Raw genomic sequence first — 26,472 nt, 5'->3', positions numbered from 1 at the left:
ATTTTATGGGAAATAAGTTTCGGCTTGCTTCAGTATGTCTTTCACTTTCTATTTATTACCCTCTTTCATGTGTGGCAGATAGGCTCTCAAACAATGCTATAATAACCTCAGGGACTCCCGACCCTGAATCAAACTACAATACAGTGGAAGAGGTATTAGAGAAAAGAGTTTGAAAGGGCAACCTACAACGCAGACGGTTATACAAAACATGGTTCCCTTGTAAGAGGACCTGGTTCACAATATTGGTTATGACGCTCAAAATTGTGAATCAAAGAGGTGCATTATTATTATATACTTGCTTGTTGCTACTACTTTTTTGATGAGAAGATACAGAGTCACTATAGGTAACTTTCATTTAATTTAATATTTATTTTCATTTTATATCCAGGTCACATTTTCTACATTAAAATATAATCATGCTGACTTCCCCCACCCCCACCCCCTACACCTTCAGAGAAAAAAGAACTTTACACAACTTGAAAGAAAGATGGAATGCACAGAGAAGCTGCTATTGCACCCAAGGAACAAAGAACACAGAGAGACCCAACAGTAGACATGTCAGAAGTGCATAGAAGACAGTTCAGGGCTTGCAGCAGGAAGGAGGAGGAATTAAAAGGCTAAAGCTTTTAATGCTGTCACTTGTGCCACAAGATTACCCTGAAAAGGCAAAGAGGTCGAAAAGCAGGACTGAATAGGGGATTTCCCAAAGGCTACTATCTAACAGAGTTTAAAATATCCATACATTAAATTAAAAAATCCATACACAGAAGTGCTTTCTCTTCCTCACTTGCCCATCTGGTCAACATTCTAGAAACTTAAAACCACTGTCGGCATGTCCAAATGTAGAAAGGATTTTTTTTTTACTCTTAAAAAATTGTATCCCAACTCTTTCCAGCAACAGTTCTATTAATTATTGTAATGATGATTCTTCTGCATGGAAACCCAGTAAGGATCATTAGGACAGGGCATCTCGCTTCTCAGAGTGATGCCAGCAGGGCAAAAGCGGCATGATTCTGTGTTACTCATAGGGAGAAAGAGCAGTAAGACAGGGGGGTTGAAGCTAATCCGTACCAGAGAGGAAAAGGAAACTCCTTTTCTAATCTATCCATTAGACAGGAAAGAGCAGGCGGGCAGTAAAAACCATCTGCTGAGAGCAGCGGCACAGACCCCGAGGCATACCAAAATCTAAAACCAGCACTCAGGAAAGCCTCTTGGCTCTGAGAAGTGTCTTTCAGACCCCTCTCTTGTGCCTAGCTTGGAGATCAAAGCACTGTAACTTCAGATAGTGATACTCGTGCCAGGGTGGAGAGGGAAGGGCTAAGAGACCCCAATAATGAGGACACTAGGCAGTTAGGTACACCATTATGTACAAATACACACATCGATGAAAAACTTCACCTCCAACTCTCAGCTGCTTTAAAGAAAGTGTTGGGAGGATCCAGGTTTTTCTAAACAGGGGATATTTTAAAGTCTGTTAGCAGTTTAAAACATTGCAACACTGGCAAAGTATGTTACCTAGTCTTTGTTTTTAATTACAGGGTAACACAGTAAACTCCAACACAAAGGTGGGGATGGGGGAGTGCAAAAGGAATAAAGAGAACAGAACCAGTACTTCACAAGAGCATCGAGCCAGCGATGAAGTAGCAGCTAATGCTTCGCAGAGTCTCGAGGGTAGAATTCGCTCAGGGTGCTCTGAGGGATCCTCTTCAGCATTTCTTTGGGGAAGATTCGGAGCAGTTGCCAGCCAATGTCCAAAGTCTCATACACAGTGCGGTTTTCATAAGCACCTTACAAAAAATTGAGATCAGATGAGTAAAGGCCAACTACTGTCAACTTACCCGAGTTATTCAAAATTTACTCTGTTATGGGCCTAGCACTGGGAGCGTGAAGTATAAAAAAGAGACACAAATAGCCAGGTCTCCCCGGATTGGATGTGACTGAATGTAGAAATGAGGGTTTAGACAGTAAGTATCTCTGAGAATAAGAGAAAAGGGAGAAAGCCACAGGCAACAGACATTGGGTAGCCATGAGTGTGTGCACGCGCACACATGCCTTTTTCTGATAACTGGGTGGGATCTAAATACATTCCACTGAATAATGGAAACTAGAGTCAGGGTTTTATCCAGGGAGTAGCGAGAAAGCTGTTCCCCAGAAAAGAGGCCGACCTGAAGGAGTCTAGTACAGACACATAAAAGGCCTTAAACGGCAATTAAGCTCCTGAATAGGGCAGTGGTTTTCAAAGTTGTTATTGCCATTATTATTTTTAATAGCAAAATAATCCTTATCCTGCAAATGAATCTCATATTTTGGCTATGGAGTTAAGAGTTCTTGGTCCTTTTCCCTGCCAGAATAATTGTTATCCTTTGTATTAAGGTTCTACTAATTTTTTTTTTTTTTAAAGAAAATCCAGCAATCATATTTGGGGGATTTTTAATGTTAATAAAAACTGTATCAAGTAAACTCAAACGTGTACAAATCCTATGTGTGTAGCTGAAGCATTATTCCAAAATAAACACATCTTTTCTAAGTACCACTGAGGTAAAAAATAGAGTTCATCAGCATTAGGAGTGGCAGGGGAGAGACCAAACAACACAGCTTAAAAGCCCTACATATGCTACGTGATTAAAACCACTACAGACTTTTTAACAGAAGGACAGTCAATATATTTAACAGTAAATTTACTCCTGTAATGGTATAGAACTGGGGAGACTGGTGAAGATACCAGCCACAGACGATGAGAGAAGGACTGGACTAGGTCTTCGGACTCAGAGTGGACAGAGATCAGTGCAGCTTCAACATCACCCAGGAACTTGTCAAAACAGACTCTCTGGCCCCACCCAGATCTACTGAATCAGATCTGCATTTCAACAAGATCCCCAGTAGATTCAAAAGTATGTTCAATTTTGTGAAACACTGGCCTAAGTTATAACAGGAACAACAACAACAACAAAAAAAACAGAACAGGATGTTTTAAAGGAGAACAATGCAAATTAGTCAATATTTGATGGTGGAAAATAAATGAAAAAGGTTAAGAATCCCTAATTCCTGAGCCTGGGCTAACCGGGACAATGGTCATGCCAGAGGCAGACAGAAATTGAAAAGGGAATTAACCACTAGGCTGGTGGTCAGCTGGGAAAATCCTCTGGTTCTCACCATGCTAAGCCTGAGAATATCGTGGCATAAACAAAGGCATCCTAGTTAGAGACATGGGGTTAGAGCTTCAGAAAGAGGCTAAAGGCTCATCAACAGGAAGTCCGTCATCAGTGTAGGGGAAAAGCACAGAAAGAAGATGTAATTTAGCCTTTGGAAACATTAACAATTAAGAAGCAAGAAGATAGGAAATCAGGAAGATGAAGATGGATGGACTGGAAAAGTCTGAAAGCCCCAAAACCAGAGGAGAGCACTGCAGAAGAGGGTAAGAAGTGACAGGGAGGCAGCAGAGCAGAAGGCTGGTTGTACGAAGGGAAAGAAGAAGACAGGAGCCAAATAACTGGATCAAGGAGTTGAAGGCAGAGGGCTAAGAATAAAGACACGGCAGGTGGCTGCAAGAACCTCTTCTCTGATCAGAAGGAAAACTGCATGGAGACCAGTGTAAATTCTCTCAGACTAGGAAAGAAGTCCTCAAAACTACCTAGGATGCTGTTTATATTCATGGGAAAACAGTCATCTTACCCTGAGCAATAAAGTTCCTCTCAAACTTCTGCAGAAATTCCAAGTAAAGAAGATCATCTGAGGTAAGGGCTTCTTCTCCAACGACAGCTTTCATGGCTTGTACATCCTTACCAATAGCATAGCACGCATACTACAGAGACAAAAGCAGAGATAAGGTTTCATAAATGTTAACAATAATCTGGGCTATAGAAGTGTATTGCTACAGCTATTTTCATAGGATTTCATACTACTTCCAAACGTAATTCACAAAGTTCATATGCAAGTCAGAAAGACTTTATTATACAATAGTCTCACTCAGAAAGGAGTCTTCAGGCACACAATACATCAACATTACTAACAATGTACAAAAAAATGCTCTCTCAACATATCAATGAGCTTATACTTTGTAGAGCATTTTCATATAACTTACACTATCGGAGAAATCCATCTCTAAATTCTATTCAAAAAAATATTTGTGATATTAGTAACTTTACCATGCCTATTTTAAGGTTAAATGCATTTTCCTTTAATCATGCTTTGCTATACAATCTCAGGGCTACAGAAACCAAGGATTTCACAGAATATACATGTACCCCTTAGTGTCCTGGTGATTGCCTACTATGTTAAACAAAAAATAAGGTAGAATATCCGTTTAGAAATACTGTATGATTACTATTAAGATTACTAACAAAAACATAAAGGCTTTAGGCCTTGATTTTTTTATTTAAAAACTACTTCATGCACTATGGGAGGCAGGTCTCATGCACGTGATTCTTTTTTTTCTTGTCTTTAAACTTTATTCACATCTGAGACTGGAGAGTGGATGGGGTGGGAAGGATCAAGGACCTGAGGAGCAGGTGGGAGGCACTGTCTCACTCAGGACACACGAGTCCTTACACAGCTGTCAGGTGGACCAACTGAACGGAGAGGGGAAAGGTCTCTTTGCTGACAACTGGCAACTCAGGGAGAGACCCCGGGCCCAGCGCCAGATGGGAGCAGTGCTCCACACCAAAGGGCCAGCTTCTAAGACCTAAGTAGCTATGTGCTTAGTCACTCAGTCGTGTCCGACTCTCTGTGACCCTTTGGCCTGTAGCCTGCCAGGCTCCTCTGTCCATAGGATTTCCCAGGCAACAATACTGGAGTGGTTTGTCAATTCCTTCTCCAAGGCATGTGAATTTTAATCTTTGTCATGAGCATTTATTTATCCTCATGAAAAAACTACTTGGCTCTAATGAATTCCACCGATATGCCACTATTCTCTATGACACTCCCTCCGGCTTTGATGAGGGAGAAGAAAAGTGATGTGGAAAAAGACAAGAGGTGCTAAGGAAGCAGAAGGAATGAACTGAGAAAGCATTCATCCTGGAGAGCACACACGTACCAGCTGGTTAGACACATCGGCGTGATCCTTTCTGGTCATGCCTTCTCCAATAGCAGACTTCATCAACCGTGACAAGGAGGGCAGCACATTAATGGGTGGGTAAATCTTGGGTAAAATGGGAAGCGAGAAAATATTATATTTAAGTACAAAAATTAAGCTTTACTGGTAGTAAAGGATTGTGAAACTCATTATTATCATTTAAATTGCATAAAGCTGCTGCATTTGTTTCCTAGATGAGTCCTAATATCTTTTCCTGATAAGGAAAAAATATTTTAAAGCTTAAGACTTCTTTTGAGAAATCAAATCCAAAAAGTAAAATCTACAAAACAGTACAAGATTATATTAAAAAAACTGAATTTTCAAAATCTGTCTGCAATATCGAATCCAAAATGGTTCTGAACTCTCATCAAATTACACATAAAAAGATTAACAATTTCATTGAAAAGCTCATTATTAGAAGCTGGCATCTGTTAAACAACAATTAAAAGATTCCATTTTTGATTACTCAGCATAAAAAAGAATGATATCTTGCTGCTTGTGACAACATGGATGGACCTTGAGGGCACTATGCTAAGTGAAATAAGTCAGAGAGAAAAAGATAAAAGAGAAATATGTATAATGTATAAAAAAAGAGAATATGCATAATCTCACATCCATGGGATCTTAAAAAACCAAAAAATTGTTGAGCTCAGAGAACAGATTGGTCACTGCCTGAGGCAGGGGATGGTGGTGGGAAAAATGGGTGAGGGAGATCAAAAGGTAAGTGGTAAAATCAGTAAGCCACACGGATGGAATGATCGGTATGGTGACTATGTAAGTTAACAATGCTGTGTTGCATATTTAAAGGTAGCTAGGAGACTGGATCGCCAAAATTTTCATCGTAAGAAAAAAAACTAACTATGTAAGGTGACGGATGTTAACTGGGCTAATTGTGGTGATCATTTTGCAAGAAACACAAATATCAAACCATTACACTGTACACCTGTGACTAATGAAATGTTATATCAATTATACCTCAATTAAAAATAATTAACAATAAAAAGGGAAAAAAATCTATTTTTATATTAGTAACAAAATTGGTAGACCATATCCTTTTGGAATAAAGACCCTAAAACAGTTTTTTGAGACAATAGATTCTACTTTAAGGCATAATAAGGAAAGTGGAAATTTAACTCTTAATTCTGGCAGTCTTTTCCACACTAGGATTTTAGTATTACAGAAATGAAAGTTTCATAGTCATATTAAAAACAATTCAAGTTGATATTTTCTAAATAAATAATTCCTAAGAGCCAAGTCAGAGACACTAAAGAATAACTGAAGAATAGATGTGTAAGCTTATAGCATTGCACAAGTGTTCAATACCTGTCTGTTGTGTAGCTGTCTGTCCACATAGATCTGCCCCTCTGTAATATATCCAGTCAAGTCAGGGATTGGGTGAGTAATATCTACCAGAGGAAGACATCTGATGTTAGTTACTGTCCATTTCATATAAACAAAACCACAGGAAGTCCATCTGTACTACTTAAAACAGTGCTATATAAAATAATTTTCTGTGATGATGGGAAAATTCTTTATTTATGTTGTGCAATATGGCAGCCACTGGTCAAATGTGGCTACTGAACACATGAAATGCGGCTACTGTGACTGAAACACTTTATTTCAAAACTTTATCTGATTTTAATAAAGTTTAGAATTTAAACGGCCAAAATGGTTAGAGGTTACCACAATGGCCAGTTTTAACTTACTTGGTTGCAGCATAGTCAGATATGTGTTGACACAAGTTAAATTAGCTACATTCATAAAAAGTACAATTTCTCCTAGATGCGTTGCCTCTCCCCCAAGTATAAATAAAGTTCCATTTAAACACAAAGTTTGCTTGCAGAGATTTGACCATTTGATGTATACTGAGACAGCATTCTTCCATAAATTATCCCAGATGGGTACCCAACATTTCAACATGGGAAATACAAAGAGGCTAAGCAAGTAAAGCAACACTACAGGGAGCACCAAACAGGTCCTACAGAGCAAGATGTGCCTAAGTCTGTTCAACTACAGAGAGTAATCTTGCAGCTACTTCTTTGGAACAAATCATTGTCACGTCTGAGGTAGTACTCAGATTGCCTGGGTTCTAAAGCCACCACTTCCTATTTGGGACATTTTACCTCCCTGTGCCTCACAAGAGAGCGGACACCTCAAAGTCACCATGAAGAGCTACTAAGTCAATATTTACAAAACACTTGAAACAGTGCTGTTAAAGTTATTACTGTTTCTGAAAATATTCTGTACAAGTATTTAAAAAAAAAAAAACTGAGATAAAGACAAAAAGACACTAACATAAGGGGAATGCTGTTAAGTCTCACCCAGGAGCTACTAGGCAGACACCCAGGCAGGCACTGCACTGCGCCACTTACACACATGATAAAGCCAAGGAATTTTTAACAAGCCTTTGTCAATCATTCTCCCTCCAGTCTTGTGGCATTTACTACTTGTGCTCTTTATCTGGCACTTAAGCTACCTTAAATTACTGGTGCACATACATAAAGAAAATATCCAAATAGAAGGAGTAGCTTACAGTAAGAAGAGCTCATATGTTTTAAAAAAATTCCTTACATCTGGACCAGTGTCCTGCAAACAGCAGATACTAAATACTAATTAATAAAAATTATAATTACCAGAAAATTGTTTCTACTAAAGAATAATCATTATAGATAGTTCTGAAATGAAAAAATTTTATTAGAAACAAATCATTAGGTAAACTCAACTTCTGGAGAATACTCTCAAAATGACAGATGATTTTCTCTCTTGAAATTAAAGCCCTTACAATCATCAGGCCTGCTATAATCCAAAGACGCAAAACTTACCATCGTTAGGCATGGTGAGAATAGGAATTTGAGTAATAGAGCCATTTCGACCTTCCACTCGACCAGCGCGTTCATATATGGTGGCTAAATCTGTATACATGTAACCTGGGAAACCTCGTCGACCAGGAACCTCTTCCCTGGCTGCTGAAACCTGACAGTGAGTCAAGGAGAACAGTATCACATACCAGAATATGAGAACTAACGCTTGGTTAGAACACATTTGTTTGAACAGGCCAAATTACAAAGTCAGAAATATCACCTTGTTCATTTCAAGTTCTGTCTCATTTAGAAAAATCTAGCAACAAAATTTCAGATTATTCTACAACAGAAATGTTGACAACTGGGGTCAGAAGCTTTTTGTTAAAATCATTATTGCCATAACAAGAATCTTTAAATAGCTTGCCAGAAGAAAATCCAGCTTGCAATTTTATAAATCAAAGGAAGTCCATTTTAAAGCCAAGAGAACATTCTCAGTTCACAAGATTTATTTCATGTTATGTTATCCTGCACATTTACATAAACTAACTCTGAAAAAATCAAAAGGGAAAAGAATATATATATATAAGAAATCATTTGATGCATTTTATGCGTGTGTGCTCAGTCATGTCTGATTCTGCAAACCCATGGACTGCAGCCTTCCAGGCTCCTCTGTCCATGGGATTTCCCAGGCAAGAATGGAGTGAGTTGCCACTTCCTTCTCCAGTTATACTTTACATACATCATTTAATTTAGTCCTCACAAGAACTCTAATGAGGAAGTTAATATTAATCCCAATTTATAACTGGAATCAAGGGCCAGATAATTTCCCTAGATCACTGCACAAGAACAGTAATAAAAGGTCTTTCTCTCAGAGACATGCACACTAGAATATTATGTATACATATTAATCTACAACCACTAAGAACCCTAAAGCATGAAGCCCAACTTCTAAGTGCTACTTTGGCACCTCCAAGAGTATGCTTCATCAGAGCTACTCAAACTGTGGCCTGACCAGTTTTTATCCATGTGGCATGCTGCAGTCCATGGGGTAACAGTCATACATGACTTAGCAACTGAACATCAAAGGAGATCATGTAGAAAGCAAGATAAACATATAGAAAACTTAAGTGGCTATCTGACAGAACAGCTGTCTGTTGACTCTAACAATAACTTTTTTTAAAAGGGTTTTTAAATTTGTCTTTCTTAAAAATTTTCACTAATACTTATTTTTACTGCCTTTTATGTGAGTTATTTGTAATGGATGGGAGAAAAAAAGTCCTTCAATGGAAAAGCACCAAAGCAGAGTGAGATATGGTGACAGATCTTAGGGCATTTTAAGAAGCTAAATATTTATACAGTATGTCTCTTCAGAAGTCTTTTTCACGTACTTAAAAGAGCAACTCACTCAAAATTTCATAACTTGCATCAGAACACACCCCACACTTCTGGATGGTAACTGCTAGAATCTTATATTGTTTCTAAATACTGAGTTTTCTGAAGGGAAAAAAGTTCTGAAGAGGGTTCCGCCAGAGTATAGTCTTTATTTATGGCAATAAGTAAAAATTTATATCACTGAAAATGAAATTCTTGAAAAGGGCTAAAAATGGACTGTCCAGACAGAGACAGAACTTCCTGGTAGAGTAGCCGATTAAATAGCTTGCATGATTTCCTCTCTTTAAGAATCCAATCTTTTTTTTTTAAATATTTATTTATTCACTCATTCATTTGGCTGTATCACATCTTAGTTGCAGCACATGGGCTTAGTTGCTTCGTGGCATGTGGGAACCTAGTTCTCTCACCTGGGATTAAACACGCGACCCCTGCACTAGAAGGTGGATTCTTAACCACTGGACCACCAGGAAAAGTCCTGAGAATCCAGTCTTAATCAATGGAGATAGTGACAGTATGATAAATAGGCTAATAATTTAAATCTCATCTTCAATCATTTCAACTAGGCTGACAAAGATTAAGGTGTTACACTAATATATGAATAATGAATTTTTAAAAATGATTAAAAAAAAATGAAAACTTGCTGAGCAACAAGTTAACCCTAACAAGATAACCTACTGTAATTAAGAGAAAAATTACCTCTCGAAGTGCTTCAGCATAAGAACTCATGTCTGTTAGGATAACCAATACATGTTTCTCACACTGATAGGCCAGGAACTCGGCCGTGGTTAGAGCCAATCGAGGAGTGATAATTCGCTCAATACTGAAATGAAACATTAAGTCCTATGTCATGCAAACAAAAAGGCAAAAAACAAAATGATTCTGGAAATAATAGTACAATCTCCCTTTTAAAGTTTTACACAAACTGAGGAAGGTGAAGCAATTACTACTTTAAAATTCTTAAGTAAGGTAGTGTTCTTTTATGTATTTACTCAGTGCTATACAGCTAAATTGATTATTTTATAAATGCCCCCTAATTCCTCAGAACTACATAGTTCTCAAAATTTAGCAAGAAAGGAAGCGAGAGAGGAGAAAGGAGGAAATAACAGGGGGCAGATTTTACAGGTAAGAGGAAAATGTCATTTACTGAGTTTGGGCCATGTGCTAAGTAACTTATTATCTCATTTAATATGCACAACTCTGTGAGACAAGTATTATTTATCACATCTTACGAAAGAAGACATTGAGCTTCAGAGCTTAAATGACTTGCCCAAAACCAAGTAACTTGCAAAAAGCAGAGCTGGAATTTACATATGATTATCTCATTCCTAGGCCCATGAAGCTTTCATTATAATGTTTTACCCTCTCTAGTCTAAGGTAATATTTTTGACCAGAAGCCTGTGTAAACAGAGAGAAACAGCATATTTATTTACTTACGTTGGGTCATTAGCCAAGTTCAAAAACAGGCAGACGTTGTCCATTGAGCCATTTTCCTCAAAGTCAGATTTGAAGAACCGGGCAGTTTCCATGTTTACCTAAATGGCAATGACTTCATCAGTGCTCAGAGACACAAGATTCTCAGTATTTCTTTTTCTTTTTTTCCCCCCAGCATTTATTTCTAATGAAGGCCAAGCTATAGATATGCACTGCTCCTTCTTTTAAAGCTTCAGGTACTCCCAAAACATTCACAAAAGCCAAGAGAGTAAACAGTCAGCTTTGGGGATAAAGAGAATTATTCTTATATTCCACAGTCAACTGCTAAATACTAATCCATGGTTTTCCCAAAATGCCAAGTTGAAACTTCTCTACCTAGAGATAAATTGAATGATACATGTGTATTTTTCTACACTGTTTTAAGAACATAAGCAATTTTACATTTCATTCTAAAACAGGAAAAGATTATACTTACACCCATAGCAGCAAATACAATCGCAAAATTTTCCTCACTGTAGTCCACTACATCTTTGGATTTTTTTACCAAACCAGCCTGGCGACAGATTTGAGCTGCAATCTGATGGGGAGTATAAAAGGACCAAGTTGAAATCCAAAATAATATTTTCTATAACAAAATAACCTTTATCCTAAACTTGTGGGAATTAAATCATAAATGAAATTGAGATGTCTTAAAGGTCTTTCCCTAACAAAATTATTCTGTAATTTTTGCAAAGATTCCTAAGAGTAAGGAAGAAGTCAGATACGCATGGATAAAAGAGTCAATGGAACTGGATTATATAAACAGTAACACTGGGTATTTACCTTGAAAATCCTTTATTTGGTTTCTCACTAACAGTGAAACATCTGGAGATCCTTTCTTCTTAAATTTTAGATCAAACAGATTCTAGTTCTCACCTCATTGTGTGGTAAGCCAGCAGCAGAGAAGATAGGAATCTTCTGCCCCCGAGCAATACTGTTCATGCCATCTATGGCCGAAATGCCGGTCTGAATCATCTCCTCTGGATAGATTCGACATTGAGGGTTGATTGGCTGGCCTAATGCATTTCCAAAAGAGAACATTTTAATACATCTATATATCAAGACTACAGTCATATAAAGCATTTCTTTCTACTCTTAAAAAATGAGTTATTTTTGAAATCTGAAACTTTTTTCCATTAATCTTTTGTAGATTCCTAAACTATACAGTGTAGCAAAAGAGAAATCCTAATTTCAAAGCCATTATGGCTCTACTACTTACATTTCAGATATATCCTAGTAATATTTTACAATATCTTGTAGTATTTGACATAAAAAATTAAGATAAGCTCTGGGAAAAATAAAATTACTAAATAATTAACAAAATAACTAATTAAATATGAAGCATGTTGGTTATCTACTTAAGTATCATAAAAATCACCCTTTCTCTGACAAAGGTATAAGACAGATGCTATTTCCCCCAAACACAAAATCCATTTTCTGTCCCTACCCATGATGTCAAGGAAGTCTTCAGCCAGGACAACAGGACCTCTGTCAATGGGTTTTCCTGATCCATTGAATACCCGACCTGTTAAACAATGACAAGACAGTACAGAGAGTACAATGACTCAAATATTCACTTTTTTAACCGTGTTTTTAAACATTCATTTAAAAAAACTACATGGAAATACGTTAAAAAGGAAACAGATCTCTGCTCAGAATGAATAATAATATCTGTTTACCAAGCATATCCTCAGACACTGGCGTTCGGAGAATATCCCCGGTAAACTCACAGGACGTTTTCTTGGCATCTATACCTGAAGTCCCTTCAAATACCTATCGAGAAAGAAAAGTAAACAGAAGAGTAAAAGAAATTTGATCATAAGTGCTTAAAATTTATTTGCCTCTTAAATGGCCCTTATAAAGTAAAATATATAAATGTATATACTACTTTTAATATCACTAATGAAGAAGTGTTCATGGTAGGTGATGAACCAAACTTCCACCTCTTAACCAGGGTCACACCTGCAGGCCAAACCTATCAAGCAAGTTAAGAATGTTTGTTTTGTTTTGTTGGTTTTTGTTTTAAAGGGTAGTTTTTCTTTAAAAAAAAAAAAAAAAGAAGGGAAAGAAAGTGTATCTTTCTTTCAGAGGAGACCTTAGATAAAACCTCACAAAGCCTAAAAAAATCTACTATCTGGCCTCTTACAAAGATTCTGCTGACCTCTGCTTTACATTACTTTTTAGTTGTCCAGTCGCTCAGTTGAGTCTGACTCTGCAACCCCACGGGTTGCAGCACGCCAGGCTCCCCTGTCCTTCGCCATCTCCCAGAGCTTGCTCAAACTCATGTCCATTGAGTCAGTGATGCCATTCAGATTACTTTTTAGGGCAATATGTTATTCGAGAAAACTGCCACTTTCTATAGTCAGTAACATTAAAAACTAGACTTATCAGAGACAATTAAAGACATAGACTCAGATCTTGTTTTGGTTTCAACCCACAAGCTGTGAATTCTGTTTTTTTATCTCTTTCCTTCTATGTGATTATCTGCCTCATTTTACCAATTAAAAAAAAAAAAAAAAAAGCCATTTTACCAGGGGAGCTATTGGGTTAGAATGCACATAGGTGGCAGATATTTGGCAAGAAAATAAGAAAAATTAATTTTCTTCCCTCACAGTCAGTAATCAATCTCTAAAGAAACACAGGGGTCATATGGTAGAAATACATTAGATATGTACCATTTTATTATAAAAATAGGCTTTGCATTAGATGGTCTTGTGCAACTTCATGCTAATCGAAGTGTTCTGAGCAACTTCAATGGAAGTTAAGCTAAGCTGTGATGTTCAGTAGGTTCTGTGTACTAAACACATTTTCAACTTAAATGGTATTTTCAACTTACTGATGGGTTTATCAAGATGTCACCCCACAAGTAAGTCAAGGAAGATCTGTATACTTATGTGATAATCACCAGAAAACACTACTGGTGTTTCTTATGCTTTTTTGTGATTAAAAAAATGTTCAACTGGCTAGATTTTTTAAGTAATGCTTACCTGAACCACAGCTTTGGAACCACTAACTTCTAGAACTTGCCCACTCCTCTTCGTGCCATCAGGTAGAGTTAAGTGCACAATCTCGGCGTATCTGGGAAACTAAATAGGAAAAAAACAAAGGCTCAATAAACCAATGTTTTAGAAGCCCAAATGCTCTATAGGCTCTATCACAGCACATATGCTTGTGCAATCCCTACACGTCTCCTATACACGCAGGTATATATCAAGAGGTTAAAATATCCTCAGGTAGTTTAAGTCCTTAAAACACTCTGCTAGCACACATTCAGGCAAACACAGCAAAAGGTACAGAAAGAAGAATCTTGATTCTATGGAAACACAGCAGTTAATTTTTTTTTTCTTCCATGTATATTTTTAAGTTTTCAGACTATAGAAAGATGATAAAACTAACAAATAACTATATTCCCTCTACTCAGCAATGATGCTTGCTTCTGGGCTGATTAATCACCTCGTGCTGTGGGAGAACAGGAATAAAATGCAACTGAACAATAAAATAATTACTCATTATAAATAATGCTAATATACCCCCTCCATATACACTTCTAACCAGAAGTGTATTCCTCTAGTACATTTTAATATTTTAAATCACATGTTTCCAAAAATATACTGTTAATGTTTCATTTACCTAAATGGCAGCATACTAAACATATCATCCTGCAATTTGGTTTTTCCCCACTTGCCCGAATATTTTGGGTCTGTCATGGTAATATTTAAGATAAAATCCAGTGATATTACATTTCATTAAGCTGTTCTTCTACCACTGGTGTTCAAGGTTGTTCCAAATTTATACTAGTACAAACGTACTGCAATGGACATTCTCACACGTGGCTCCTCATGCAAGTGGGCCTAAGTTTCCCTAAGGTATTTAGTTACCTAGTGGCAGGTTACAGGTGTCCATTTTTCTGTGAAATTACTCTGCAAAGGAGTAATCTTTACAATTTCCTAGTAGCACAGAAAAGTATTTTTTCCCTACGTCTTTGCCAATCTTATATTATCAAACTTTAATTTTTACCATTTTGATAAAATAAAGAATAGTATCTTTCAATTTGCATTTTTCTGATTCTACTAAGCATCTTTTCATGTTCACTGACAATTCTCACTTCCGGTAATTGGCTTATTAACATATTTTCTTCACTTTTCAACTGAATCTGCTTTTTCTAATTTACTTTTAGGTAAGTTTCATAGATTCTGAATATTAATCCTTTTGTAAGTATCTGCTCCCAGTCTGTTTTTTTAAATTTTACTTATGGTAATCTTAATCATACAGAAGCTTTTGCAATAAAATGACTTGTTTTCCTTTATGATTTGCCTCTTTTATAGGAAAACCTTCCAATCTAAAGTCATAAATAAAAATGGTCTTCTATATTGTCTTCTGATAGGTTTTTCATGTTTAGGTCTTTAATCCATTTGGATTTATTTCTGGTATGTAATTGCATTTTTCTCATTTTTCTTTTTTCCATATAGGAAGCCAAATGCCCCAACTCTTATTTACTGAGTAATACAAAATAGCCCCCATTGACTTGTAATGTAGCCTTTATTATTTACCAAGTCAAATTCTCAGGTGTGAGAAGAGCTGGTTTTAAGAATCTTAATTTTGTTCCACTGAAATACCTGCTCACTCCTGCACCAAACCTTTATTATCTGCTTCTAACTGCTTTTGTCACCTGGGGAGAATTCTGAGTCTTTTCATTCATGGGTGTGGAATCTCCTCTTATTTGAAGTCTTCTGTTATGTCTTTCAACAAAGTTTCACAGTTTTGTGTAAAAAGTTACTAGTTATTCTAGTAGTTACTCCTGGCATACAAAACACTACTGATTTCTACAGACTGATTTTCTGTATCCAGCAACACTGTTTAACACCACTGTTTCTAACAGTCTGTCCACTGAATAACTTGTGTTTTCTGTTTAATCATAGTACCAAGAAATGATGATAGTTGTACCTTTCCCTTTTTAATCCCTATATCCCCTAACTTCTTTTTCCCACAACGCCAGTTAGGGCTCAAGCGCAAGGACAAACAAAGATGGAAGGTGGTGGTGACAACGGGCCCCCTCATCTTGTTCCTGATTTAAATGGGAATGTTCCCAGTCTCCCCTTAAGGATGCTGTTTGTGGTACGTTATAGTGGATAGCCTTTAAGAGGTTTTGAAAATTTGTTCTATCCCTTATTTCTAAAACCACCTTCTTTTTCTTTTTTTTTCTAAAAGAAGCAAGTAATTTTATCAGGTATATTTTTGCTATTTACTGAAAAGAGCATAAGCTTTCTCTAGCTTAACCTATGAATGATCTGAATTATACTGACATTTTCTAGTATCAAATCATCTTTGTATTACTAGGATAAATTCTACTTTGTCATAACTCTGTTGACTTTTTAAAATATGCTCTTGCTAATATCCAATATGTGAGCATACATTTATACTCACATTTTGGAATCTGTGCCTGTGAGTGAGAATAGCTATACTGTTTCTTCTCTGATACTCTCTTTTGTCTGGTTTGGGAATGAAAGATGTGCTACCTTCAGAAAATGAGTTAAATATAGCAGTCTCCATCATGATCTATTCTGATACAATGTGTATAAAATTATCTATTCCTTGATCCTATATATATGCATTATGGCATATAAATTCTTACAACCACATAAGCTTTATTTACCAGTTTTTCCTCAGTTGGAGTTATACCCCAAACATTCAAAAAAACTTTCTCAGCTTTCTTAAAATTACTTCCTCCAAGATGTTTTCGAAGTTCTTCCCGTTACTGACTCTCCTAGTATCTTGTACGTACCCTTCACAGCCCTTACCAATTAGACATTTACATATTTGTATTGTGTATTTTTGGTGTTGAGTTCAACATTTAATATAGTTGAAACATGAATATTTTTAAACTGTTTGAAAGTATATTTACTAATATGCTTCATATTTTTAAAATATAAGCCAATTTTATCTAATAACAAGTATGTAAAAAAGAATAAAGGACAAAGAAACAAATAATGTTTTCAATAGTTTCTCAAAAAAGAAAAGTGTATGCTCCATCCTTTCACAAAACATTAATGGGCATCTGTATATATGTTGTACAACTTCAGTGCTACATACTGAAGTTCTGAATCACTGCACACTAGCATGAAGCTATGGCCAGGAGTAAGCTACATGCTTAATCTGATTTGTATAGGTACTCTGTCATGCATAAAAATATTAACTTAGTGATAAAGTTGAACAGACAATGCACTTTGCACTCTTTTTAGGAAATGTCTTTTGTTAACTTGCTGCATCTAAAAGGGCTGCATGCCAAACATACTTTCATCATTACTTCTCTCAACAAACTAATAAATGTGTACCTTTGCCCCAATCCACTCTCAACAACACCCAAAGCAGAATTACTGAGCATATTACACAAATTATCTCCTCTGAAGATATTTTAAACTCAGGAGGCTTCACCCAAGGTACTCAATTATAAACTATATTACGTGCCTATTCTTCTAAGATAATTCTTATATATAGGTGTGGCTAAAAAAAAAAACCCATGTAACAAAAGAGTCTTTCAACAAACTGAATAAGTAAAAGCTATTCTTTACTTTATGGTTTTAGCCACTGTTGAGATAACCTGTTGTTTATTCATTAATTGAACACCAGAGTCAGGCCCTCAAAGATAAAGTTTATTGTTTATTCACTGAAGGAGCTTAAAATTTAGTAGAGAAGATAAGACAAATACGTAACAAGTAGTTATAATACATGAGTCTATGACAAGAGCCACAAGATACTGTATATCTAATATCCTACAAGTCACAAAACACACTTACAAATATTATAGTTATTTCCCTAATAAACCTGTGAAGTAGAATCAAATTTTTAAATTAAAAAATAATTAAAAATTAAAATTTTATTAAAATTTTAATTAAATAATTTTATTTAAAATTTATTTTACAAAAATTAAAATTAAAATTTTACAGATAAGGGACTCAAGGCCACAAACAGAATCCACAATAGATCCAGTACTAGAATCCTATCTTCTGACTTCTGCTCTAAAATTCTTATCTCCTACGTAGCAATGACATTCAGACCAAGGAATGGCTTAAAATTTGTAATTTTTAATTACAAAAAATTACAGTTTTTATTACTATGCTTTTAACTGCATAAATGATTAGACGATAATGACAGTGGTATTACCTTAACATGATCTAAGATCACTAGTGGACCATTAACTCCTGATACTGTCTTGTATGCTGGAAAGAAACAGAAGCAGTCAGTGCTAGTCAAATAGGACAACAGTCTCCATTACCTCTCTGGTATTACCAAAAATCCTCCACTTTGTCACACCCATTATTATATGCAGCACTCAAACAGTATGAAAGTTTTCACTGAATTCATAAAATAAGCCCCCATCTGTACAACTTTTCATAATTCCCCTTCATTCAACCCAAACAATGTTGCATTCTTACTATAAATCAAACTGCTTCAAAGACCCAGGCTACAAAAACAAAGGCAAAGAGAGTGAGTTCCTAAGAGTCCACAATTTTCTAAGGAGGAGGGGAGTTAAGGGTTCTAACAGAGGTGTTCAGAGGATCTGTGGAGCATGGGGAAGACAGTGCAGCTGTTCTTATTTAGAAGAGAGACGGTTTTATAGAAAAGGTGGCACTTAGCAAAGTAGACAGAGAAGGGGAAGGGAACCCTTTTTAAGCAAAAGTGACAAAACTCATGAAAGAAATCTGAGAAAATGTAGTCTATTAAGATAAAAAGCCATCATTAAATGGTACCATAAAAACTGTGAAAAAAGTGTTTATGAAGGGGGATAAAAGGCCAGAGAACATACAAGTATCCTTTAAAAAAAAAGGTCAAACGTCAGTCATTGTAGGAGCTTATATTTTCTACTGCAAATTATGCCATAGCAACAAGCTACCCAAATCCCTCATTTTAGTAAAGATGTAGCCATCGTTGAACCACAACACAACTCCATACATGCCAAGTATAATTAACAGTAATCATGTATAAATCAGACCACTCAGGAGAGCAATTCCAACAATGTCAGAATTAACTAAATTTCATAATAAGAAAAGCTGAAAAAATAAATAATTTATAAGAAGCTGTCAATCAGTTGGGAAATTTTCACTTGTGTGATTTCTTATGAGATCTTAGACAGAAATTTCTGCATGAATGTAGATGCCCAAGAAAGAGGAAACCATTTAAACAACCAGTCTGATCACTCAGGAGCTTCCGAATTTAAAAACACAATTTCTTTAGCCAGGAAGCAAGTGCTCTGTTACAAACACACAGAGAGAGCAGGCAAGCACTGTCAGGAACCCGTGTCTTTCATTCTGAGGACATTTACCTCCTGACACCAAACATTTGCTTGAATACATTTATAACTGTAATGATCCACAGAAGTCCCTAACTACTCTTTTTTCTTTTTTTTCAACCTTAGAAAAAAGGAAGTCACAACCTGAATGGATGGCCATGTAAACAAATTAATCATGCCTCCAAGATTTTCCCCAATGGCTCAAGCAGTCAAGAATACGCCTGAAATGCAAGACACACAGGAGATGTGGGTTTGATCCTTGGGTCAGGAAGATCCCCTGGAGGAGGAAACAGCAATCCACTCCAGTGTTCTTGCCTGGGAAATACCATGGACAGAGGAGGCTGGTGGGCTACAATTCATGGGGTTACAAAGAGTAGGTAAGATATGACTGCGCACCCATGCAAGCAAGCAATTCAAGATTATTAGAAAGATCTCAATTGTTATATTTTCTACTACTTTTATAGTAATCTTCCCTACTGTGTTTTTTTTTTAATTTTAATTTTTTTATTACAAGACTACCGAGCATATGTGGAAAATTCATCATCCATTTAAATACATCTAAAGCACAGATATCTGGAGGAAAAAAAAGGATAAACAGATTCATTAAATTATGATATGATTAAATCGACCAAATAGAAAATTTATGTAATAAAGCCAGAAAAAAAAAGTCGCAAAATATAGTTTACAATAATTATTCACATTCAAGGCTGTACATTCATACATACAACAACGTGGCCCTGAACATGACTTCAATCCATATAATTCATATATTAGATTTTAAATAACACAGACTGAACTAGAGGCCAACAACCAGCAAATAACTTTATATAAGAATAAAAATACAAAAGTGCATATCCTAATATCATTGCATTATCTGTTTTCATAAGCTCTTTTTTTAATTTTTGCTTTGCCTGTACATCACAGTTACAGCTACAGACCAGGTAGAGAATAGTACACGTTATAACTGACTGCCATCAACCTGAAAGACAGTTAACATACTACTGATACATCTTCCCTACTGTTTTAAAACAACCTAATACTCTTTAAAAATAATTCCTGCCCTGAAACAATTTCTTCCTTGTTCTTATTTTATTTTTGGGAGTGTCACCTGGCTTGAGGGATCTTAGTTCCCTGACTGAGGACTGAACCCAGACCAGGGAGTTAAAAGTGCAGAGTCCTAACCACTGGACCATCAGGGAATTCCCTGCGTTTTCTCATTTTTTAAGAATACTTTTATATATACATTTTGAAAATTTTTTTATTGGAGTATAGTTGATTTACAATGTGTTAGTTTCAGATGTACTGCAAAGTGAATCAGTTACACACATACACACAGTTACTCTTTTTAGATTCTTTTCCTCATTGTTCTCATTTTGCTGCTGCTAAGTCGCGTCAGTCGTGTCCAACTCTGCGCGACCCCATAGACGGCAGCCCACCAGGCTCCTCTCTCTGTCCCTGGGATTCTCCAGGCAAGAACACTGGAGTGGGTTGCCATTTCCTTCTCATTTTAAGAGTCCAAATATTGATTTTCAATGCCTTTCTAAAATTGCTATGTGGATATGCAAAGTGAACTACATTAGAAACATGTTTTCTTAGCACCCCGCTTTTAAAACACTGACTTTTTCAAAAACCTTAACAGTTGGGAACAGGAGGAGAGAGTGGGCCAGTGAGGGTAGGGGAATTAAGCTTTGAGATTTATAGGCAACTGCTGACTGTAACATCAGTAAAATGCTTCAGGTCCTGAAATTCTCTTTACTTTCTGGACAAGATTTGCAACTTCTTTGAACTTTTAACCTCTTCAACAATGATCCTTTAAAATCTCATCTTTAAATTGAAGGTCATTCAAAACTATGAAGTTTGCCAGTCACAAGACAAAACCATGACCAAGAAAAAAAAAAACCACTAGTGATTGCTTTTCCTGGAAATAGTGAATCAAGCTGATTGCTACTATATAAGACAAGATTCTACTTCATCACAGTCTCAAAATTTAAAACAATGTACGTAGCCTTCAAAAAAGCCAAGAACCATTCAAATTGATTAATACCAAAACCACCAATAATATTTAATTAGTACTTGTCAGGAATTCTTTTTTAATCTCCATAACACGTCTATGAGTTAATGAATATTATTCCAAGTTTTTTGGGTTTTTTTTTCCAGAAATTAAGTAACTTCCCTAAGGATCCAAACCTACACAGTCCACCTCCAGTCACTTTTTCTTTAAGTCTGTGCTACAGCTTAAATTCTAAAACTGAACTGGCCCTTTTACGTGGTCTGGGACACCCTTGTATCATTACTGAAAAATAACCTTTCTCCAATGGAGTGCAGGCGTTAGAAAAGTTAAAGCAGAAAAGGGAGAAACTGATGGAGACGCTTCAGCCTGTTTTCTCTCACTGGTAAGCACCAGGAGACCACTTCAGATAAAAAGCAGAGTTTAATCAACATGCCTGATTTACATTAAAGTTGGATACAAAAGAAACTAATACGTGGTATAATCCAAACTAAACAAAACATATTACCAAAACAAACTGCTTCACACTTTACAGAGCATCTTCAGATAGGCTACCTTGTTTCAGTTCACAACAACACACTGGGAGGTAGGCAAGGCTGACACACACATTCCACACTTAAACTACATCTCTGAGAAATCTGTTACTAAATCAAAGACAGAGGGTTATTTTTGTTTGTTTGTGCCCCCTTCTCCTAATTCTAAGTTTGTACTCTATAACCCTTAGTCTCCAGTACAACTTAAAAATATGGAGATAACACAGTTCCTAGCATTGGCCTACAAACAGGGAGAAGACAGTTTATATACAAACTATAGCTCCTTTCCATAATAATAAAACTGTGTGTGTGTGGGGGGGGTGGGTGGACAAGCAGAGAAAACAATATCAAATACCACCTTTTATCTCTCAACATTTGCCCAGCTTTCCTCATCATTATTGGGTCTTCCCAGGTGGCACTAGTGGTAAAGAACTTGCCTGCCAATGCAGGAAACATAAGGGATGCAGGTTCGATTCCTGGGTCAGGAAGATTCCCCGGAGGAGGGCACAGCAACTCACTCCAGTATTCTTGCCTGGAGAATCCCAATGTACAGAGAAGCCTGGTGGGCTACACCCCATGGGGCTGCAATGAGTCAGATAAGTGAAGTGACTGAGCAAGCACGCACACCCCACCATCACTATTAGCAGCCCAAAGCAGAGACAACTGTTTATAGAATAAAGCCGCCAAAGACATTAAGCTATTCTTCAAAATATCAAAATCCATTTACAAATTACATAAATACGCCTGTTTGACAATAACAATGACGACTCTTCTCTTGAAAATTCCAAACAAACAAGAACTTGGGTCTGCAGGAAACGATTAGAACTTCTGACAACAAAGCAGACATGGTTACATCTTTGATCCTGAGTATTTATGGAGGCGATAAATATTTAGACAACAGCATTTTAAACCCCAAATCTACAAAGGTTTTAAGAAGCACGTACTTGGTCAGATGACATCCTCTTTCTCCTACAGGATATGAGACTGTTCAATAGAACACTACTTAATGATTGTGAAACTTTCAAAGAGAAAATTCAACAACCATTGCACAATAAGAGATCTAGTCCTTCAGCCTCTACCTTATTAGCAAAACAAAACCAGAACCAGAACAATCATCTTCTATTGTGCAAGAAAAGTAGGGACCCACACCTTGCAGGAAGCAAGAAGAGAGAGGTTCTAGAAAAAGGGCAGGCCAATGATTCCTTTACTGGACTTTTCACTGAGGTTAGGTCTGCTTTATGACGTAAGAACTGTAAGACAGACGGACCTAGGATCTCAAGAAACATGAGATTAATTCAAAATGTTTAACATCCAAAAGCTCTAAGTGTATTATTGAATCTTGCTCAAAGTGTAAAAGGAAATGAAGTTTTCTTTCCTTGTGACTTTAGAAATTCAACCAATGTGCTCAAGATTATTTCAAGCCTGCAGATCTCAGTTTCCAGACCTTGTTAACAGCCCCATAATCCCGAATTTGTTCAAAACCAGCATCCTATTTGTACAGTGGAACTGTCAATGTTCCATTCCTTTATTCAAAAAGCACACATTAAATAACTATAACTTTTCACTTAGGATGGTAACATCAATCTTTAATTAGAAAAGTGACGAGGTTAATCAATATTTATTCAGAAGTGATTAAAGTGTTAACCAGAACCAAGAATGTGGCAATGTAAGAAAAAGATGACATTCAAATGCTGTTAGCTGTTAGCATAAGTATGGTATCATCTGTGCTTTTTAGAACAATCCAGACACAGAAGGAAAACTTCAACCAAGTACCCCAACTCCCTACTCCGGTTCCATCCACAGTAAGGATTCAAATACTAAACTATTAGAATAAGGGGTTTTAAGGCAAGCTACATAACAATTACAAAACAGAATGCCTCTTTTGTGTGAGCACTGGATTAGGCACTGAGGTTACAAAAAGGATTCTTGAACCACAAAGTTTCAGTTTTAAGCACTGTGTTGCAATCTTGTATCTTGTCAGGAGGAATCTCATCTCCTGAAGTTCTTCAGCCACAGGGGCTGAGCGCACACAGAATGTCCAGAAATCACACTCACCTCTCTTAAGAGCTCACAACCTTACTCATGGAGTACTTTCAGCTATGTTTCAGTTGATACTCTGAATTGAAATTGAGTGGATAATTTCATGGAAAAATGACTACTGCTTCTTCTAATCTTTTCCTAGAAGCACCACTAATGTCTATCATTCTACCCAAAGAAAATCAAAGCATACAAATGCAATTCGTGAGAGTATCTGTATTTGTTAGGCACAAGTGTATTCTTATGAATGCAACTTCTGTCAATTTCTTGAAATATCTACTTCAGCTCCTAAAACTCCCAAAAGGCATCCCCTAATGCAAATAATTCCCATTATAAAAAGCACATGGTTTGGGGGCAGGATAAATTAGGAGTTTGGGATTAAAATATATACACTACTAGCCAATAGGACATACTGTACAGCACAGGAAACTTTACTGAATCTTGTAATAACCTATAATGGAAAAGAATCTAAAAAAGAATACAAACACACACACACACACACATATATATATACACATACATATAATTGAATCACTTTGCTGCACACCTGAAACTAACACAATGGTATAGATCAACTATATCTCAAAAAAGAAAAAAAGAGCACATCTCAGCAAACCCTATGATCAAGTCTTTCCTCCTTCACACTGCAGTGCTGTCACATGACCCAATGACTGATCAGGATGGGATTAGTCAGGAGGAGAGCGCCCAGACTGAAACCTTTCATCTGAAATTCTTTTTAACCTAAGAGCTACCCACAAATAGGCACTCTGGCAATTAACTAGTGTTGGGAAACATCAGGTGCTTTCCTAAATTGTAAAGTCTACTTTCAGGGCTCATCCCCAATGGCTAAAGAAGGTCTGATGCTACACAATGGTACTGTGTAGTAATCAAGAACCATTTCTTTTGGAACTGCTGAGCACTGAAGCCTGGTTATCAGGATTTTTTTTCACAATAATAACATTTAAACATGCCTCTGCATTTGTTTTGCATATATTCTACATACACAGGCAAAACTGCTTGTCTTCCCTAAGACAACCTTGCACTCAAGTTAATGGTAGGAAAAAGGCCCCGCAGGAATGAAGAAAGATGGAATTCTCCTGCTCTGTCAGTAATTAGGTGTCTAAAGCCTGGCAAGTCCTGTCTCTCTCAGAATCTTAGGCTTCTCGCTGTAAAATGAGAGGGTTAGACTGGGATGACCTGCGGGGTACTTTTCAGCTCTGGCTTTCGCTGGTATCTAGGTGTCCTCCTGCGGGGCTGCCTCTCCACCGAACAACATCTCCCTCTGGCTGCGGGCCTGACCTCCATCCGAGAAAAGCCTGACCACGTCAGCGGTGACACTACACCGTCTCCCTCGGCAGGAGCTCAGAACCTGCCCTGAGGTCCACACCGGAGGCAAAGGGATGGGGAGGGGCGTTCCCTCGACCCTTGCAGATCCAAATGAGGCCAGCAGAAGATCAGGATGAGAGCTGCAAGGAGCGGCCTTGCCTCTAGGACAGAAAGCAAGCGCCTGAGCACGCTCCAGCCTCGGGAAGCTGCACAGAGTAGGGCAACAGCCCGGAGCCCACAACCCAGGAAAAAGTTCCCGATGGTGCTCTTCCCCTTAGCCCGCCGCTGGCACGGAAATAAGACACTGAAAATCTCCTTCTAGAGAGAGACGCAGAGATCGGGGTAGAGGGTCGCGAGACCGAAAAACAACCCTCCCCACCCCACCCCACCCCTCTGGTTAAACAGGTGAGTGGGAGCAAGGGGCTAAGAGCAAAGACAGGATTCGTCTTGCTCTCTGATACTTACTGAGACGAGGCTGGGAGAGGTAGTTCCGACTAACTGCCAGCGCCTGCTCTCGAGACCCCGCCAGGGGCCCGCTGGTGGGTACTGGTAGCTCAGGCGCGGCCCCGTTCACGATGCCCCGCATCGCCCGCAGCGCCATCTTGTCTCCTCCGTCCCGACTGGCCCCGCAGCGGCACCGCGCAGGCGCAGATATAGCTGGGGCGGCCCGCTCCCCGCTCCGCCCATGCGCGCTGTGGAGCCCCCGCCCCCTTTGCTGCGCCCCGCCCGCGGCCTCGTGACTTGGACTACGCGTGGGCGGGGCTAAACCCGCGAGTTGGGAGAGGAGCTGACCAGCGTGCTGGGAGGAGGGCTCCCGGACAGCGCGAGGGACCCAAAGCAAGGCAAGACTTAAGGGACAAAGAGAAGAAAGGAGGGAGAGGGAAGAAAGGCAACTTCGTACAACAAAAAGTCAACAGGCATTTCATAACGCTGAATGAAGAGACCTCAATTTCAAAAAAAAAAACCCACTTTGAAAAACAATATAAAACCTATTCCATTGGATGAGGGCACTATGTGCCATCATTTCTCTCCCTTATCTTCCTTTCCAATGTTTTCACTCATTTAACCATTCAGAAAGCATATTGGACTGTTTCAGGGTGTGAAAGACAAGCTGTCATGTATTTGGAAACTATTTAAAGGATAGTGTTGCAGGGAGGAAGCCAATTCTGACTCCATGTTGCAAACTGTTGCTTTGATTTGCTTTTATTATTACAGTCATATTCAATGGCTAGCCTGGAGGACCTGCCCCTCTGCTTGACTATAAACTAAACTGCCTTTGTTCAGCGTGCAGAGAGTTTATCCCCTGCCCATCTGTGAATAGAAGAGATTAACACACCCCTTCCAAAGGCTGGCCATTCCCTTGAAGATGTTTTGCAACACTGAAGACGCTTTCGCTTTACTTCATCACTGCATCTCCCTCTCTCTTCTGCCTTTTGACTTTAGTTACTCACTGCTTCTTTCTCTCTGATCTATAAAAGAACCTGGCATCAAGACCCCAATTAGATGGTTATTTTGAGATGCCAGCCTGGCATCTTCTTGGTCTGCCA

At 37.8% G+C, this 26,472-nt stretch overlaps 1 protein-coding gene across 1 annotated transcript; it reads right to left on the bottom strand.

Annotated features, from left to right (window-relative positions):
• Positions 1-1,507: 1,507 nt before the first annotated feature.
• Positions 1,508-25,553, bottom strand: ATP6V1B2 (ATPase H+ transporting V1 subunit B2). The gene is made up of 14 exons (XM_081570896.1): positions 25,391-25,553; positions 17,896-17,951; positions 13,722-13,820; positions 12,414-12,507; positions 12,182-12,259; positions 11,611-11,750; positions 11,171-11,272; positions 10,699-10,796; positions 9,961-10,084; positions 7,894-8,044; positions 6,395-6,477; positions 5,033-5,137; positions 3,673-3,802; positions 1,508-1,787 (listed from the first exon to the last, which is right to left on the bottom strand). Exons 1-14 carry the CDS (start codon positions 25,524-25,526, stop codon positions 1,648-1,650), a joined length of 1,536 nt encoding a protein of 511 aa, XP_081427022.1. The 5' UTR covers positions 25,527-25,553; the 3' UTR covers positions 1,508-1,647.
• Between the last annotated feature and the right edge of the window lie 919 nt (positions 25,554-26,472).

The sequence above is a fragment of the Giraffa tippelskirchi genome, chromosome 1 (assembly GCF_054371585.1).
Source record: "Giraffa tippelskirchi isolate mGirTip1 chromosome 1, T2T-mGirTip1v1.2.pri, whole genome shotgun sequence".
NCBI lineage: Eukaryota > Metazoa > Chordata > Mammalia > Artiodactyla > Giraffidae > Giraffa > Giraffa tippelskirchi.
This window is presented reverse-complemented; position numbering and strand designations above follow the sequence as displayed.